The 18,867-nt window shown below is 43.3% G+C and overlaps 1 protein-coding gene across 1 annotated transcript in view; it reads right to left on the bottom strand.

Moving 5' to 3' along the window:
• Positions 1-18,867, bottom strand: part of MAU2 (MAU2 sister chromatid cohesion factor) — a 65,600-nt gene that overhangs the window by 18,860 nt on the left and 27,873 nt on the right. The window contains exons 8-14 of the mRNA XM_070746340.1: positions 18,246-18,392; positions 16,224-16,314; positions 13,090-13,193; positions 9,656-9,733; positions 7,095-7,160; positions 3,513-3,596; positions 2,955-3,004 (exon numbers count right to left, since the gene is read on the bottom strand). Of these exons, the coding sequence (XP_070602441.1) occupies positions 2,955-3,004; positions 3,513-3,596; positions 7,095-7,160; positions 9,656-9,733; positions 13,090-13,193; positions 16,224-16,314; positions 18,246-18,392 (620 nt within the window). The remainder of the gene's footprint in view (positions 1-2,954; positions 3,005-3,512; positions 3,597-7,094; positions 7,161-9,655; positions 9,734-13,089; positions 13,194-16,223; positions 16,315-18,245; positions 18,393-18,867) is intronic.

Genomic DNA, 18,867 nt, shown 5'->3' with positions numbered 1-18,867 from the left:
GTAGGGTTGCCGACCCCTGCTCTAGAGCAGTGTTTCCCAACCTTGGCAACTTGAAGATATTTGGACTTCAACTCCCAGAATTCCCCAGCCAGCGTCTGCTGGCTGGGGAATTCTGGGAGTTGAAGTCCAAATATCTTCAAGTTGCCAAGGTTGGGAAACACTACTCTAGAGTATTTATTTATTTATTTATTAATCAGATTTGTATGCCGCCCCTCTCCGCAGACTCGGGGCGGCTCATAGCAATAATAATACAATGTAAACAAATCTAATATTTAAGTTAATTTAAAACCCCAATTTAGAAACCAATCATACATACTAGCATACCATGGATATATTTTATAAGCCTAGGGGGAGGGAAAGTATCAATTCCCCCATGTCTGACGACAGAGGTGGGTTTTAAGGAGCTTACGAAAGACGCAGGGTGGGGGCAGTTCTAATCTCTGGGGGGAGTTGATTCCAGAGGACCGGGGCCGCCACAGAGAAGGCTCTTCCCCTGGGTCCCGCCAAACGACATTGTTTAGTTGACGGGATCCGGAGAAGGCCAACTCTGTGGGACCTAACTGGTCACTGGGATTCGTGCAGCAGTATCCCTTAGCCTCATAGCCAATTTCTAAAAAAAAGGCACCTGACCCACTCTTGTTCCTGTTCATCCTCTTCCTTATTTCTTTGCACCTTTTGCCACTGGCATTGCTTTTCTCAAGCTGAGCAGGAATAGTAGCCGAAACCTTGATTTCTATGCTTCTCTGCCTCTCCGGAGGGATTAGCCTCCACATCTTTATGCATATATGGAAAATATGGAATAAAACATCCCATGTGAAACATTTCAATCTACAAGGAAATCATCTCAAGGGATGTTCTGTGCTGGAAGCAGAAAGGTTTAAAAAAAAAAAATGTTTACAATTTTATCATCTTGCTGAATGCCTTTTCTTGTGAATCACTGTTTATGGACAGCCATGTAAAATTTGACAATGAATGTATGTATGCATACATTTATAGTACAGGGAAATCCCAGTACTATACATGTATGCCGCACGAATCCCAGCGACCGGTTAGGTCCCACAGAGTTGGCCTTCTCCGGGTCCCGTCGACTAAGCAATGTCGTTTGGCGGGACCCAGGAGAAGAGCCTTCTCTGTGGCGGCCCCGACCCTCTGGAACCAGCTACCCCCAGATATCAGAGTTGCCCCCACCCTCCTTGCCTTTCGTAAGCTCCTTAAAACCCACCTCTGTCGTCAGGCATGGGGGAATTGAAATTTTTTCCCTTCCCCCTAGGCTTATAGAATTTATACATGGTATGCTTGTATGTATGAGTGGTTCTTTAAATTGGGGTTTTTAAGATTGTTTTTAATATTAGATTTGTTTACATTGTCTTTTTATATTGTTGTTAGCCGCCCCGAGTCTTCGGAGAGGGGCGGCATACAAATCTAATAAATAAAATAAATAAATTTGTAGCTCAGGGCTGGCATGAGGGGTCCTTGGTGCTCTCCGAACTTAGTTGTTTTCTTGCAGACTTTTCATTAACCAAACTAGATAACATGATCGGTGCCAATGTTACTTTGTTTGGGTAATGAAATATCTGCAAGAAAACAAGCAAGGTTAGAGAGTACCCAGGACTTGTATGTATGTACTTTTTACTAAATCTGCACTTCTATTCTACTAGTTTTTCTCATCCTTCCTATCATCCTTTTCCTCCCACTTAGGATTGTATGACTGTAACTTGTTGCTTGTATCCTAAGATTTTTATTAATATTGTTCCTTCGTTGCTTATTTGACCCCTATGACAATCATTAAGTGTCGTAGCACATGATTCTTGACAAATGTATATTTTATTTTATGTACACTGAGAGCATATGCACCAAGACAAATTCCTTGTGTCCAATCACACTTGGCCAATAAAAATTCTATTCTATTCTATTCTATTCTATGTATGTTTTGGGGGCTGCTAAACTAGCTCAAGCCTTAAATAGAACTGTCCAGCAAATTGGAACAGGATTCTTTTGAGGTCACAAATGTTTTGAAAAACTTGGAATGGTAGGTTTCAAGACTTGTAGCCTGAATATGATGTACCATTTAATACAGTCAGCCTCTATGACTTCTCTCTTTAAGGAGCAGAGGATTTGTAGAGAGAATAACAATAGCGTTTAGACATATATACTATTAGGCATACAAATCCAATAAATAAATAAATAAAATAAATACTATTTTACAGTGTTCTCTAAGTGGCTTACAGAGGCAGCCTATTGCCCCCAACTATTTGGGCTCTCATTTTACCCACCTCGGAAGGATGAAAGGCTGAGTCAACTTTGAGCCTGGTGGGATTTGAACTGCCAAATTTCAGGTAGCCGGCAGTCAGCAGAAGGAGCCTGCAGTACTGCACCCTAACCACTGCACCACCGCGGCTCAGAGTAGAATAATGAACGACAATTGTCACACAACCTGCCTTAAAGATCCTATCCAAACCCTCAGGTCAGTTTCAAAGGCCTATTCAGAAAGTTTTCCACCAGGAAGAACTACGTATTGGCAAAATCTCTCGATTTTAAGTGGACACCTTTAAACACAACCTTTCAGACCATGCGCTCGATTATTGAGTTTTATTGTTTCAGGTTACTGTATTCAGGTTTCAGTTTTATTCTTTCCTTATTATGCCTTCATACCAGAATGTGCACGTCACTTCTGTCCTTTGAACAGCAGGATGCAAATGAAATTAATACCTTAACCAAAAAGGAGGGACAGGGATCGAAGTGAATACTAAATTGTTTTAAATGTCCACTTGGGCTACTATTAGTTACTGCTGTTGATCAAATTGCCTACCTAAATTCCTGGCATACAAAAATGTTGTCATGAAACAGAGAGTTCACCGGAGCCCTAACAACTGGTGCCAAAGAATTGTTACAAGTCATCTAATATAATGGCTTTATATGGCTTATATTGTAATGGGAATTACTGATTTACCTACCTCACTGGAAAATTATGATCTGGGTTTATCCTTTCCAATAAGCTATAAAGCTGGAGAGGAGGAAGACATGAAGAAGTTTAATTAGTTTTTAAATCATGTTTACAGTTATACAGGACAAAGGCAGTTTATCATGTGAATATTCTCCAAGGCTTCCTGGGCTTAGAGATTGTCTGAGGAAGCCAAAAATTCTCTCTCAGAATATTTTTTTAATAAAGCAAAAAAACTTTCCACATTTACAAATCAGCCTGCCTGGCTTCTGATGATTTCACAGGATTCATATTTTATGCAAATAAAATAAAAACATTCTATTCACAACTAGATACGGTGTTAAATTCTGAGCAGCACTAATGTAAATTTGGAAGTGTTCTTTGAGTTGTAGTTTAGAAGAAGACAAAAGACATAAGTTTGGAAGAAAATGTTTTTTTAAAAAATGCCGCTTAGAGGACTTCTTGAAATGACTTTTTAAAAACATGGATAAAGTCAACACTTGCTTTCCCTCTGTTGAGCTCTGTGTGATGCATTTCATTCAAAGCCCAGCACTTCAGCCCAGACATTTACCTCTTGATGTCGGTTACCTTCCCTGATATAAACACTTGCCAGGTTTGTCACGATAAAAGCCCACAATTCCTGATGGGTGGTGAGCTACAGGACAGAAAAGACACATATAACAACAACAACAAAAAAGTTTAAAGCACTTTCCCCTTCTTACAGGAAGTCCTCAAATTACGTCTGATTGTTTAAAACAGCGTTTCCCAACCGGTGTGCCGCGGCACACTAGTGTGCCGCAGGACATGGTCAGGTGTGCCGCGAAGCTCCTAGGGAAGCTCCAGCTGGGCGGGGTGCTGCCGGTGCCTCCGACCTGGAGCTCCCACTCGCAGCTGTCCCCCGGCTACTGCCCGCCGCCGCTGTTTCCGGCGCTCTCCTTCTGCGCCCCAAAGAAGGAAGGCGGGAAAAAGGAGAGCTTTATTCTTCGCACCTCCTTTTTCCTGCCTTCCTTCTTTGGGGCCCAGCAGGAGAGCGCCGGAAACAGCAGCGTCGGGCAGTAGCCGGGGGACAGTTGCGAGTGGGAGCTCCAGATTGGAGCTACCGGCGGCACCAGCAGCGCCCCACCCAGCTGGAGCTTCCCTGGCGTCGGCGGCAAGTGTCCTTTGGGGCCTGGCGGGAGGGCACTGGCGGTGGGAGCGAGAGGGTGCCGGCTGCAGCGGCCCCATGCAGTCGCGGGGAGATGGCGGCGGTGAGAGGGAGCTCCAGGGTGGAGGCACCGATGGTGGCGGTTGGACGTGCTGCTGGAGATGTACATGCTGACTCTGCGGGGCTGGCACTAGCTCGCTGGCTGGGCCGGAGGTGCCAGCCCCACGCCCATGCCCAGCACCAGCATATAAGGCATCCAGCAGCAGGTCCAGCTGCCGCCGTCAGGGTTCCCGCTCGCAGTCAGCCGCTCTGCCGCCACCCTTGGCTACTGCCCGATGCCGCTGTTGTCGGCGTGGTGTAACGACAGAGAAAGAGAGAGAAAGAAAGAGAGATAGCAAGAGAGACAGAGAGACAGAGAGAAAGAGAGATAGTAAGAGAGAGAGACAGAGAGAGAGAGAGAGAGAAAGAAAGAGAAATAGCAAGAGAGACAGAGAGAGAGAGAGAGAGAGAGAGAGAGAGAAAGTAAGATAATTTTTTTGTCCAAACTCCCCCCCCCCCCCCAATGTTCCCCAGGATTTTTAAAATATGAATAATGTGCCGCGGCTCAAAAAAGGTTGGTAAACACTGGTTTAAAAACCATTCAGTGAGAACATCCTTGGAAAGGGTGTTTTATAGCCATTTGTAAAAACATTGTGCTGCCCCCTAGTGGTTTCATGAGCACATTTTAAGGACTTGACAAGCAGCGTGCATTGATGACCAGTTGCAGCTTCCCAGGGTCAGGTGGCTGGGATTTGCTATATGAGTCATTCTTTGTCAAGAGGACCAGGAGAAATTGAAGCCTTATTTGAAAAGAAACCATCACAAAAACAACATATATGATAGAAAAAAACGTGCTCTTTCTAATGAAATAAAAACGAAGATGATTGAAGGTGAGAAAACAAAGAGCAATAGAAAAAAATCTTGCTCTTTCCAAAGAAGATGATTGAAGGTAATGAAACAGAGCTCTTTGTTTTCTCACCTTCAATCATCTCTGTTTTTATTTCATTAGAAAGAGCACGGTTTTTTTCTATGATATATGGTTTTTTTTTTCATGGTTTCTTTTCAAATAAGGTTGCAAAAATCATTCAAGTGGATACCTGGTCCACTTGACACAGAATGACCCATATAGCAGTGGTTCTCTACCTGGGGGTCGGGACCCCTTTAGGGGGTCAAACGACTGTTTCACAGGGGTCGCCTAAGACCAGGGGAAAAGACAAATTTCCCATGGTGTTAGGAACTAAAGCTTCTGTTCTGGTGCATTGGGACATATTTTTACAATCCGACCAATCAGGCGTTTACAGCGGGGGCTGTCCCTCTGACCTTCCTGCCAATCAGCTTAAAGCTCTGTTTGGAGAATTGGTGCTAGACTTATGGTTGGGGGTCACCACAACATGAGGAACTGTATTTAGGGGTCCCAGGATTAGAAAGGTTGAGAGCCACTGCTAATTTATTTATTTTTTGGTGAAATTGAAGGCTTATTTGAAAAGAAACCATCACACAAAAAAAACATATATATAAAAATGAAGATGATTGAAGGTGAGAAAACAGAGAGCGATAGAAAAAAAACTGATTTTTTTGCTGGGTTTTTTTCGCAAACAACACCCATTCAGAATGTATTTGCTTTACAGTTGCAGGATTCAACTTACAACCATGTGATTCGCTTAATGAATGTCATAAAAACAGTTCGGAAATCAAGCCCAATCACATGGATGTCTTAATAGAAATATCACTTAGAATATCACTTAGAAGGATAAGAGCCTTCTCTGTGGCGGGCCCGACCCACTGGAACCAGCTCCCTCCGGAGATCAAAACTGCCCCCACCCTCCTTGCGTTTTGTAAAGTTCTTAAGACCCATCTCTGCCGTCAGGCATGGGGGAACTGAGACATCTCCCCCGGGCCTATACAGTTTATACATGGTATGTTTGTGTGTATGTTTGCTCTTAATAATGGGGTTTTTAGTGTTTTTTAAATTATTAGATTTGTTCTTACATTGTCTTTGTTATTGTTGTGAGCCGCCCCGAGTCTACAGAGAGGGGCGGCATACAAATCTAATAAATAATAATAATAATAATAATAATAATAATAATAATAATTATTATTATTATTATTATATGCAGCTTCCGAGGGCTTTTATAGCTCTCTTTACAGAGCCAGCGTATTGCCCCCAAAATCTGAGTCCTCATTTTACCCAACTCGGAAGGATGGATTCGTCAACCTTGAGCCTGGTGAAGCTTGAACTGACGAACTGCAGTCAGTGGGCAGTCAGCAGAATTAGGCTGCCATACTGCATTCTAACCAATGCGACACCACCACTCAACACTCGCAATGACTTACAGCCAAAGTTCCAGTCCCTGCTATGGTCTTAAGCTAAAGGCTGCCACATGAGCCTTCCGAGTTATTTAATTAAATTAAATTGTTTGAAGAGGAGTTACACCCAACAAGGGCAAACCAAAAGAAACATAGAAACATAGAAGACTGACAGCAGAAAAAGACCTCATGGTTCATCTAGTCTACCCTTATACTATTTCCTGTCTTTTATCTTACGATGGATATATGTTTATCCCAGGCATATTTAAATTCAGTTACTGTGGATTTATCTACCACGTCTGCTGGAAGTTTGTTCCAAGGATCTACTACGCTTTCAGTAAAATAATATTTTCTCATGTTGCTTTTGATCTTTCCCCCAACTAACTTCAGATTGTGTCCCCTTGTTCTTGGGTTCACTTTCCTATTAAAAACACTTCCCTCCTGGACCTTATTTAACCCTTTGACATATTTAAATGTTTCGATCATGTCCCCCCTTTTCCTTCTGTCCTCCAGACTATACAGATTGAGTTCATTAAGTCTTTCCTGATACGTTTTATGCTTAAGACCTTCCACCATTCTTGCAGCCCGTCTTTGGACCTGTTCAATTTTGTCAATATCTTGACAAAGATATGCGAAGAAATCCCATCATGAGCACCATCTTACCCGAAGTGCTGTGGTAAACTGTGCTTCTGCGTTGTCCATGCAATTCACAGAAATGCAATACAGCCCCTTCAAAGAAAAAGAGTAGGGAAAAGTTCAAGGAAAGGTACTTTGGGTTTTAGGAATGATGACTCGGGGGAGGAAGTTGTACAACAGTGCATGGTGTAGATCTATATTCCTAGTGTAGATCTATGAGGGTCACCCAGAAAGTAATGCACCACTTTTTTTTTCTCAGCCTACAGTAATGGTACAAATGCGAAACTTTAGATATACATTATTTGAATTGTCAGGAGTGCGTGTGTAAATTTTGTGTTTCTTCAGACAGATAGCGTAGCTGCAGCGGTGTTTCGAAATGGCGTCTGTAAGTGATGTACGTTACAAGCAGTGTGGCGTCATTGAATTTCTCAGTGCGGAGAAAGAAACTGTTGGGAGCGTTTACAAACTTTTGTGTACAGTTTATCGAGAATCTGCAGTTGAGCATTTTGGTAATAAAAATGTTGTTTCGTATTTACGCAAAACACAAGTAACTGGGAGAAATCCTTCATGGCACCGGACCAGATTATCTCCGGGACTGCCTTCTGCCGCACGAATCCCAGCGACCAGTTAGGTCCCACAGAGTGGGTCTTCTCCGGGTCCCGTCAACTAAACAATGTCGTTTGGCGGGATCCAGGGGAAGAACCTTCTCTGTGGCGGCCCCGGCCGTCTGGAACCAGCTCCCCCCAGAGATTAGAATTGCCCCCACCCTCCTTGCCTTTCGTAAGCTCCTTAAAACCCACCTCTGCCGTCAAGCATGGGGGAACTGAGATATTCTTTCCCCCTAGGCTTCTACAATTTATGTCTGGTATGTTTGTATGTATGATTGGTTTTATAATAAGGGTTTTAGCTGTTTTAGTATTGGATTGTCGCATGTTGTTTTTACCACTGTTGTTAGCCGCCCCGAGTCTACGGAGAGGGGCGGCATACAAATCCAATAAATAATAATAATAATAATAATAATAATAATAATAATAATAATAATAATAATAACTGTCAACATCAATTCCTTGATGATGAGGATTAAGGAGGATTTATTGATGGCCACTTCATCTATAGATCCGGGGTGGGGAACCATGTCCCTTTTAGGATCACTGGACTTCAACTGAGCCAGCCGACCCAGGAATTCTGGGAGTTGAAGTCCACCAGTCATAAAAGGGCCATGATGGTTGCACACTGCGATCTATAGGAACCAAAAAAATTTCAGCCAATTCACAGCAAGGCTAAAGCCTTAGAAAATGGGAGGAGTAACCCAAGTTAGAGAGTTCTTCCTCCTCTGTTTATGCAGGGGCCACTGAATTGTACAGGTAAACTTTGACCGACAAGAATTTGTTTAGCGACCGTTCAAAGTTACAACGGCACTGAGAAAAGTGACTTACAACCCATCCTCACACATACAACCGTCGCAGCATCCCTGCAGTCACACAATCAAAATTCAGGCACTTGTCAATCGGAATGTATTTACCATATGGATCCCGGGATCATACGACTGCCATTTGGAAATCTGGGCTTACTTAACAACAGCATGATTTACTGCAGCTTAACGACCATGGCAAAAAAAAAGGGTGCAAAATGGGGGGTGGCTCCACTTAATAATAATAATAATAATAATAATAATAATAATAATAATAATAATAGTTGGTTATGACCTATAAAGCCCTTCATGGCACCGGACCAGATTATCTCAGGGACCGCCTTCTGCTGCACGAATCCCAGCGACCAGTTAGGTCCCACAGAGTTGGCCTTCTCCGGGTTCCGTCAACTAAACAATGCCGCTTGGCGGGACCCAGGGAAAGAGCCTTCTCTGTGGCGGCCCCGGCCCTCTGCAACCAACTCCCCCCAGAGATTAGAATTGCCCCCATCCTCCTTGCCTTTCGTAAGCTACTTAAAACCCACCTCTGCCACCAGGCATGGGGGAATTGAGATTCCCTTTCCCCCTAGGCCTTTACAATTTTATGCATGGTATGTCTGTATATATGTTTGGTTTTATATATTAATGGTTTTTTAATCGTTTTTAGTATTGGATTATTATTGTACGCTGTTTTATGATTGCTGTTAGCCGCCTTGAGTCTTCGGAGAGGGGCGGCATATAAATCCAATAAATAAAATAAATAAATAAATAAATAAATAAATAATAATAATAATAATTTATTAGATTTGTATGCCGCCCCTCTCCGAAGACTCAGGGCGGCTCACAACAATAGTAATAACAGTGTTACAATGTAAACAAATCTAATATTAAAAAATATCTTAAAAACCCATCATTTAAAAACCATGCAACACCATACATAAAAATATAAAAGCCTGGGGGAGATGTCTTAACAGTTGCCTTGCTTAGCAATGGAAATTCTGGTCCCAGTTGTGACTATACGTCAAGGACTACTTGTACTTGCTACTAAAGCCTTTCGTTTGAAAACTGGCAGCTTTTCAATGGATGAAACTCCAGTTTCCTGCACCGAATAAAACTGTGAATAAAAACCAGGATTGACTTGCATCGTAGTATATTTTGGGAACTGGGACGTTATACTCACCAGTAGAGCGTGTAGCTGGGCAGCATGATTAGAAAACAGCCTGGGAGACTGCTGGCAGAGCTGGCACACCTGCGAAATCTTTGGGGTAAACAGAAGAGCAAGGGTCACCAAACTTTCGGACCTCAGGGACCACTAAAGTCGTAATTTTAAATTCCATGGACAACTAATACGATCCGCCCCATTATAGGCTGGATGGGCGGGGCTAAGTGGTCAGGTGTCTAGGTGGGTGTGGCCAAAACGTGGCCTCCAGGAAGGACGTCTTTGTGACGTCAAAGCTCCGCCCATGGAATTCCCTATTGGGATTCCCCACCTCCGTTTGAGCCTCCAGATCGGCTGAAAACGCCGACGACGATCGCAAAAATGGCGCTCTGTCCGGTGCTGCCGCCCGGCTGTAACCTTCTGAAACAGCCGGGCGCTTCTCGGCGGCCTCCGGAAGCCGAACCCAAACTTTTGCCGAACTTCCGGGTTCGGTGTTTGGGAGAACACCCAGAAGCGCCTGGCTGTTTCAGAAGGTGACAGACGGGCCGCGGCGCTTCTCCCGAACGCCAAACCCGGAGGTTTGGCAAAAGTTTGGGTTCGGGAGGCCGCCAACAAGCACCCGGCTGTTTCAGAAGGTTACAGCCGGGCAGCGCCGCCCAGTGGAGTGCCATTTTTGCGATCGGCGGCGGGTTTGTAAAGCAAAAAAAGTTCGTAAGAAGAGGCAAAAAATTTCCAAACCCCGGGTTCGTCTCTCAAAAAGTTCGTATCACGAGGGGGTCGTATCACGAGGTACCACTGTATGTTTATCCCAGGCATGTTTAAATTCAGTTACTGTGGATTTACTAAACCACATCTGCTGGAAGTTTGTTCCAAGGATCTACTACTACTCTTTCAGTAAAATAAATATTTTCTCATGTTGTTTTTGATCTTTCCCCCAACTAACTTCAGATTGTGTCCCCTTGTTCTTGTGTTCACTTTCCTATTAAAAACACTTCCCTCCTGAACCTTATTTAACCCTTTAACATATTTAAAGTTGGCAAAACAGCTCAGTTCAAATTGGATCTGAGCAAGAAGGAGGCTCAGTAGAAGCACCTCACTGAGGACTACGAGCATAGGCTTTCCAGAGGGAAGACCTGTGCGGATGCAAGGCCAATTCTAGGCACCTGGAGGCTCAGTGGGCTGAGATGGTCACTTAGTTCTAGGCCAGTGATGGCAAACCATTTTTCCCTCGGGTGCCGAAAGAGTGTGTGCGCATCCATAATTCAATACCTGGGGAGAGTGAAAACAGCTTCCTCTGCCCCCCAGAGGCCCTCTGGAAGCCAGAAATGGCCTGTTTCCCAACTTCTGGTGGGTCCAGTAGGCTCGTGTTTCACCCTCCTCAGGCTCCAAGGGCTTCCCTGGAGCCGGGGGAGGGTAAAAATACCCTCCCCATCCCCCCGGAGGCTTTCTGGAAGTCAAAAATGCCCTCTCAGGGCCTCTGTGCAAGCCAAAAATCAGCTGGCCGGCACACACATGCATGTTGGAGCTGAGCTAGGGCAACAGCTCGCGTGCCAGCAGATATGGCTCCGCGTGCCACCTGTGGCACCCGTGCCATAGGTTCGCCATCACTGTTCTAGGCCATGATGCTGTCCCACTGGAACAAGGTCCACCAGCTCTTCGCCACCAGTGGCGCTTTTCTCCAGCTTTCGCCCAAAGCCCCACACCACGAGGATGAAGCAGACCCCAAGTCAGAATTTCTGCCCCCCCTCTGACCCACACAAAAAGACCCCGAAGGGGGAGATTTTCTGCATAGAAACATAGAAGTCTGACGGCAGAAAAAGACCTCATGGTCCATCTAGTCTGCCCTTATACTATTTTCTGTATTTTATCTTAGGATGGATATATGTTTATCCCAGGCATGTTTAAATTCAGTTACTGTGGATTTATCTACCACGTCTGCTGGAAGTTTGTTCCAAGGATCTACTACTCTTTCAGTAAAATAATATTTTCTCATGTTGCTTTTGATCTTTCCCCCAACTAACTTCAGATTGTGTCCCCTTGTTCTTGTGTTCACTTTCCTATTAAAAACACTTCCCTCCTGAACCTTATTTAACCCTTTAATATATTTAAATGTTTCGATCATGTCCCCCCTTTTCCTTCTGTCCTCCAGACTATACAGATTGAGTCCATGAAGTCTTTCCTGATACGTTTTATGCTTAAGACCTTCCACCATTCTTGTAGCCCGTCTTTGGACCCGTTCAATTTTGTCAATATCTTTTTGTAGGTGAGGTCTCCAGAACTGAACACAGTATTCCAAATGCAGCAACACAAACATTCATTACAGGTATGAACAGGGCCTGTAGTTTGGGGACCCCTGATTTAGTGCAATATAAAAAATGCAAATAATTTTTCTGCAGACCACCAACATTTTCTCATGGACCACCAATGGTCCCTCAGACCACCAATCGGTGACCACTGCAGAAGAGAACATGACTAGGTGATTCATGTTTCTCCCAACTTAGAAGGGTTCACTTCCTTTCTTTGCCTTCCGCTTTTCTGACACAACCACTGATTCCAGTTGCATTTTGGGGATTGCTTAATTATTTTGTAAAATCACTTTTGTGTTGCTGAACACCCTCCCTCCTTGTCTGGTATAAAAAATATCAGATAAAGCAGGGGTATCAAACTTGCCACGTCATTGCCATGTGATGTATCGCATCTTTCCCCCCTTTGTTAAACCGGGGTTGGTGCGGCCAGTACATGATAAATGTGGGCCGTGGGCCGTGGGTTTGACACATAGAAACATAGAAGTCTGGCATAGAAACATAGAAAAAAACCTCATAGTCCATCTAGTCTGCCCTTATACTATTTTCTGTATTTTATCTTAGGATGGATATATGTTTATCCCAGGCATGTTTAAATTCAGTTACTGTGGATTTACCTACCACGTCTGCTGGAAGTTTTCTTCCAAGGATCTACTACTCTTTCAGTAAAATAATATTTTCTCATGTTGCTTTTGATCTTTCCCCCAACTAACTTCAGATTGTGTCCCCTTGTTCTTGTGTTCACTTTCCCATTAAAAACACTTCCCTCCTGGACCTTATTTAACCCTTTAACATATTTAAATGTTTCAATCATGTCCCCCCTTTTCCTTCTGTCCTCCAGACTATACAGATTGAGTTCATGAAGTCTTTCCTGATACATTTTATGCTTAAGACCTTCCACCATTCTTGTAGCCCGTCTTTGGACCCGTTCAATTTTGTCAATATCTTTTTGTAGGTGAGGTCTCCAGAACTTCAACTCCCAGAATTCCCCAGCCAGGTTTGGAGTCCTCCAGGCTTAAAGTTGCTAAGGTTGGAGACTTCTGCCCTAAAGCAGCATTTCTCAACCATGGGGAATTCTGGGAGTTGAAGTCCGCAGGCATTAAAATGGCCCAAGTTGAGAAACCCTGAGCCTTAAGCAATGCAAGTTTTTACCTCTTGCAGGGCTGTAGCTTTGTGCCCTGTGACCAGCCGGCACATGATGATATGTTCCAACAAGATGACTTGGAAAGACGATAAGATCGGGCTGCAATCAAGCACTGGAAGGAAGGAAATGATGCAGTTTAGGGAAAAGGAAACGGAAGAAAAAGCTCTTCACTTCGTGGAATGGTCATGCTGAATGACCTCGACTTAAGACCAGTTGCTTAGCAACTGTTCAATGTTATGATGGACCCCCCTCAAAAGGTACTTACAGCCTGGTTCTGAGGTTCTGACATCCAATCTCCCCCATAACACCTTCTCCGGGTCCCATCGACCAAACAATGTCGTTTGGCAGGCCCCAGGGGAAGAGCTTTCTCTGTGGCGGCCCCGGCCCTCTGGAATCAACTCCCTCCGGAGATTAGAACGGCCCCCACCCTCCTTGTCTTTCGCAAGTTACTCAAGACCCACCTATACCACCAGCCATGGGGGAGTTGAGACACCTTTCCCCCAGACTGTCTTATATTTTATTTTTGGTATGTATGTGTTGTATGGTTTTTAACAGTTGGGTTTTTTAATATAATTTTTATTATTAGATTTGTTCCATTGTATACTGTTTTTATTACTATTGTGAGCTGCCCCGAGTCTTCAGAGAGGGGCGGCATACAAATCTAATAAATTATTATTATTATTATTATTATTATTATTATTATTATTATTATGCAACCAATTTGGGGTACTCGGCACAACTGGCCATTTGCAGTGTCCTGCGGTTGCGTGACCACAATGTATAACTTTTTTAAAACCAAAAAACAGCCTTTTACTTCTGGTATTTGCATAAGAAGCACCACAAAAAGGATTGTGAAAGCAGATCGGTGAATGTGATGGCCCCCTTAATATTGTGACCTACGACTATAATCTCAGAACTCACAAGAAGCTGTGGTTGGAGTTACTTTGTACCTTTGTTACCCAAACAATTTGGTTAAACAAAAGTAGAGATAAGGGTTTTTAGATGTTTTATTAATTGGATTGTTACATGTTGTTTTTATCATTGTTGTTAGCCGCCCCGAGACTGCGGAGAGGGGCGGCATACAAATCCAATAAATAATAATAATAATAATAATAATAATAAAGAGAAGGGAACAAGGGGATCAGCCATATTGGACTTAATTCTCACTAACAGAGATGAAATGATAGAAGATGTTGAAGCTACAGGAACCTTGGGGGGCAAGTGATCATGCAACATTGGAATTCAACATTATGCGAACACGAACAGTAGAACAAAGTCAAACTAGAGTCTTGGACTTTAAGAGAGATGATTTCAATAAATTTAGAGAGAGCATCGATGAGATTCCTCAAGGGGAAAACAACTCAAGCAGCGTGGGAAATTTTGAAAAGCGAGATTATAAAAGCCCAGTCTAGGACAATACCAACAAAGAAGAAAAATAAGAGGTTGCATAAAAAAACTCTGTGACAAATTGAAAGACAAAAAAAGGACAAGTATAAAAAGTGGAAAGAAGGGGAAATAACTAAGGCAGAATACCATCAAATAGCCCAAGCCTGTAAAGATGAAGTGAGGGAAGCTAAGGCTCACAGGCTTGAGACAAAAGTCATATTTTAGGTTATAAAAGCAACTGCTCAAAAATCTTGGGAGACAGGCGGCATTTTGCTAAAGCTCAGGCTGGCAAAAATACCCTCTACCCCCGTGATGGGGAACCTATGGCAACTATGGAGTTGTATCAGAGGGTAAGCGAGGCGTTGCCCTAAGTCGGCTCTGATTTTCGGCCCTGGGGAAGGCTGTTTTTGTCCACTGGAGGCTTTCAAGAAGCTTCTTTGAAGCCTCCCGTGTGCGAAAAATGGCCCAACGGGCAAACTGGAAGTCCTTTTTTTTGGACTTCCGGTTGGCCTGTTGGGCCATTTTTTGCTGCCCCCCAAAGCTTCAGGAGTTTAGAAGCTTCAGTGATGCAGCGTGGGGGTTGTGCGCATGTGTGGGGGAGGGCATGAGTGTGGGTCTGTGTGCACCCCCCCATTTTTTTTGCAACTCAAGCCAAAAAAGGTTCGCCATCACTACTCTGTCCTATTCCTCCCTCAATGCAGAGAAAACAAATACAGTGGTGCCTCTACTTACAAACTTAATTTGTTCCGTGACCAGATTCTTCAGTAGAAAAGTTTGTAAGAAGAAGCAATTTTTCCCAATAGGAATCAATGTAAAAGCAAATAATATGTGTGATTGGGGAAACCACAGGGAGGGTGGAGGCCCTGTTTCCTCCCAGGAGATTCCTAGAGAGGCCCCACGGAGGCTTCTCCCCACCTTTTCCAGCCCAATTTCCTCCCAGGAGATTCCTAGAGAGGTCCCATGGAGGCTTCTCCCCGCCTTTTCTGGCCCTGTTTCTTCCCAGGAGATTCCTAGAGAGGCCCCACGGAGGCTTCTCCCCACCTTTTCCGGCCCTCTTTCCTCCCAGGAGATTCCTAGAGAGGTCCCACGGAGGCTTCTCCCCGCCTTTTCCGGCCCTGTTTCCTCCCAGGACATTCCTAAAGAGGCCCCACGGAGGCTTCTCTCTGCCTTTTCTGGCTCTGTTTCCTCCCAGGAGATTCCTAGAGAGGCCCCACGGAGGCTTCACCCTGCCTTTTCCGGCCCTCTTTCTTCCCAGGAGATTCCTAGAGAGGCCCCACGGAGGCTTCTCCCCACCTTTTCCAGTTACAGTTTCGGAGGCTCGGGTTTGTAAGTGCAAAATGGTTCTTGAGAAGAGGCAAAAAAATCTTGAACACATGGTTCTTCTCTAGAAATTTCGTAAGTAGAGGCGTGTGTAGGTAGAGGTACCACTGTACGCCAAATTTAATCCCCAGCATAAGAATCGGGCGATTCTTTCTGGCACTGCTAAATTGAAATGAAAAGTGATGAGGGTTTGTTTCCTTAAGTCCAGGAAAGATCTTGGCTGACTATGCAACTCGGAATGAGCCAAAACCAAGAACAGGGTTTCCTGGTGCTCAGGAGAGGAATTTATCACTGGCCCTGAAAAAGGACACTGCTGCCCCCAAAAAAGCAAGAATAAGTGTAAAAAGCAGAAGAGAGAGAAATGGATCATGCAAGTCGGGCATTCAAGGACAGAATCTGTGTTAAGACACACACCAAAGAAGTTTACTCTGCTCACTTTTGAGTTTCTCTAGCTGCATCAGGGCTTTGTCGGTGTATTTCTGGGCCTTCTCCAAATACCCAGCCTGCATCGAATGCATCACAGTCACCTGGCAAAAAGAGAAAAGGAAGGAACCATACCGCATTTGCTTGGCAGATCGTTTTGCAATCCTGAAACAAATTGCTTCCATGTTCTCCCCGCGGCAAATGAACATGACTCATTTTATATGAGAAACAAAGACAGGACACGGTTCTAAATGAGAAAACACGCAGCTAGCAACACTGTGAACGCCTCTGCTGTCATGCTACCTGTGCAATCGAAACAGGCACATTCATCTTCCTCCCAACAGGGCACGCGGCAGTGCCAAACTCTCCTCATTGAGAAAGCCGCCTTGCCAGTGATGCAATTAATGTACAAAAACACACATAAGGCATTTAGTTTCTAATATTGCAGGGTACTTTTCATTAAGAAAACGAAATAAAACTTTTATCGAATTTCAAAAGAACAATAGGAGGAAGAAGCATTGATTTAAATGGTTTAAAAATGGGGGGGGGGAGGAAATCAGAAAAAACACAGAATTGGATGGTACAGAGAGAAAACAAAAAGGGGAAGAGCCTTCTCTGTGGCGGCCCCAGCCCTCTGGAATCAACTCCCCCCCCAGAGATTAGAACTGCCCCCACCCTCCTTGCCTTTTGTAACTTACTGAAGATCCACCAATGCCGCCAGGCATGGGGTACTTGAGGTATCCCCAGGCAAATATGATTTACATATGTATGGTCTGATTGAATTGGATGGTTTTTTTAATGATATGGGTTTTTAGATGTTGTTTTTAAGAACAAGGGGACACAATCTGAGGTAAATTGGGGGAAAGATCAGAAGCAACGTGAGAAAATATTATTTTACTGAAAGAGTAGTAGCTGCTTGGAACAAACTTCCAGCAGATGTGGTTGGTAAATCCACAGTAACTGAATTTAAACATGCCTGGGATAAACATAGATCCATCCAAAGATAAAATACAGGAAACAGTATAAAGGCAGACTAGATGGACCATGAGGTCTTTTTCTGCCGTCAGTCTTCTATGTTTCTATGTTTCTATTAAATGCAGGTCACTGAAGCTGACTGTAAATCTGTAGATCAGCGGTTCAAATCTCATCACCGACTCGAGGTGGACTCAGCCTTCCATCCTTCCGAGGTGGGTAAAATGAGGACCCGGATTGTGGGGGCAATAGGCTGGCTCTGTTAAAAAGTGCTATTGCTAACATGTTGTAAGCTGCCCTGAGTCTAAGAAGGGTGGCATAAAAATTGAATAAATTTAAATTTAAATTTTATATATATATATATATATATATATATATATATATATATATATATATATATATAAAAATATATGTATATATACTCAAAATATTACGTGGGGCAAAACCCGAACTCAGAACAATCTACATATATATATATATATATATATATATATATATATATATATATATATATATAAAAATAATGAATTAATGAATGAATATGGTAATAAAACATAGAAACATAGAAGATTGACGGCAGAAAAAGACCTCATGATCCATCTAGCCTGCCCTTATACTATTTCCTGTATTTTATCTTACAATGGATATACAGTATGTTTATCCCACGCATGTTTAAATTCAGTTACTGTGGATCTACCAACCACGTCTGCTGGAAGTTTGTTCCAAGGATCTACTACTCTTTCAGTAAAATAATATTTTCTCATGTTGCCTTTGATCTTTCCCCCAACTAACTTCAGATTGTGTCCCCTTGTTCTTGTGTTCACTTTCCTATTAAAAATACTTCCCTCCTGAACCTTATTTAACCCTTTAACATATTTAAATGTTTCGATCATGTCCCCCCATGATGATGATGATGATAATGTTAAAGGAGAAACAGAGAGGTCCTTGATTATGTGAAAAAGACTACTTCCTGGGCCCCTGACTCTAGAAAGCCCCTGTCGGAAGGATTGCCAAAGCCACGTTTGTATCACTTATTTTGGCAAGACCGGATGCAGTATCTCACCAGGTAAACCAGCACACACATGTGCTCCTTGGGCAGCCAATGGAAGAGGTCTGCAGGGTTGCTGGGCAGGATCTCATCGTCGTGGAGGGTCGAGATGGTCTGGATGCACTGCTGCAACTGCTTGAGGCAGGGCTTGACACTCTTGACCTGCGGAGAGGAGAAGCTGCCAAACATCAGACGGCTCTGATTACGTAACAGGGATGAGCGACCATTTTGCTGGTTTCCAGCAAAAAACACCCACCAGGAATAATGTCTTCGTTTAACAACCGTACTTTCCATTCATTCATTCATTCAATTCATTCATTCATTCATTCATTCATTCATTCATTCATTCATTCATTCATTCATTCATTCATTCAATCAATCAATCAATCATTCAATCAATCATTCATTCATTCATTCAATCATTCATTCATTCATTCATTCAATCATTCATTCATTCAATCATTCATTCATTCATTCATTCATTCAATCATTCATTCATTCAAACAATCATTCAATCAATCAATCAATCAATCAATCATTCATTCATTCATTAAATTTGCATGCTGCCCCTCTCCGTAGACTCGGGGCGGCTCACAGCAGTAGTAGAAAGACAATAAATAATACATAATATTTAAAA

This window comes from Erythrolamprus reginae, chromosome 1 (assembly GCF_031021105.1).
Source record: "Erythrolamprus reginae isolate rEryReg1 chromosome 1, rEryReg1.hap1, whole genome shotgun sequence".
Taxonomy (NCBI): Eukaryota; Metazoa; Chordata; class Lepidosauria; order Squamata; family Dipsadidae; genus Erythrolamprus; species Erythrolamprus reginae.
This window is presented reverse-complemented; position numbering and strand designations above follow the sequence as displayed.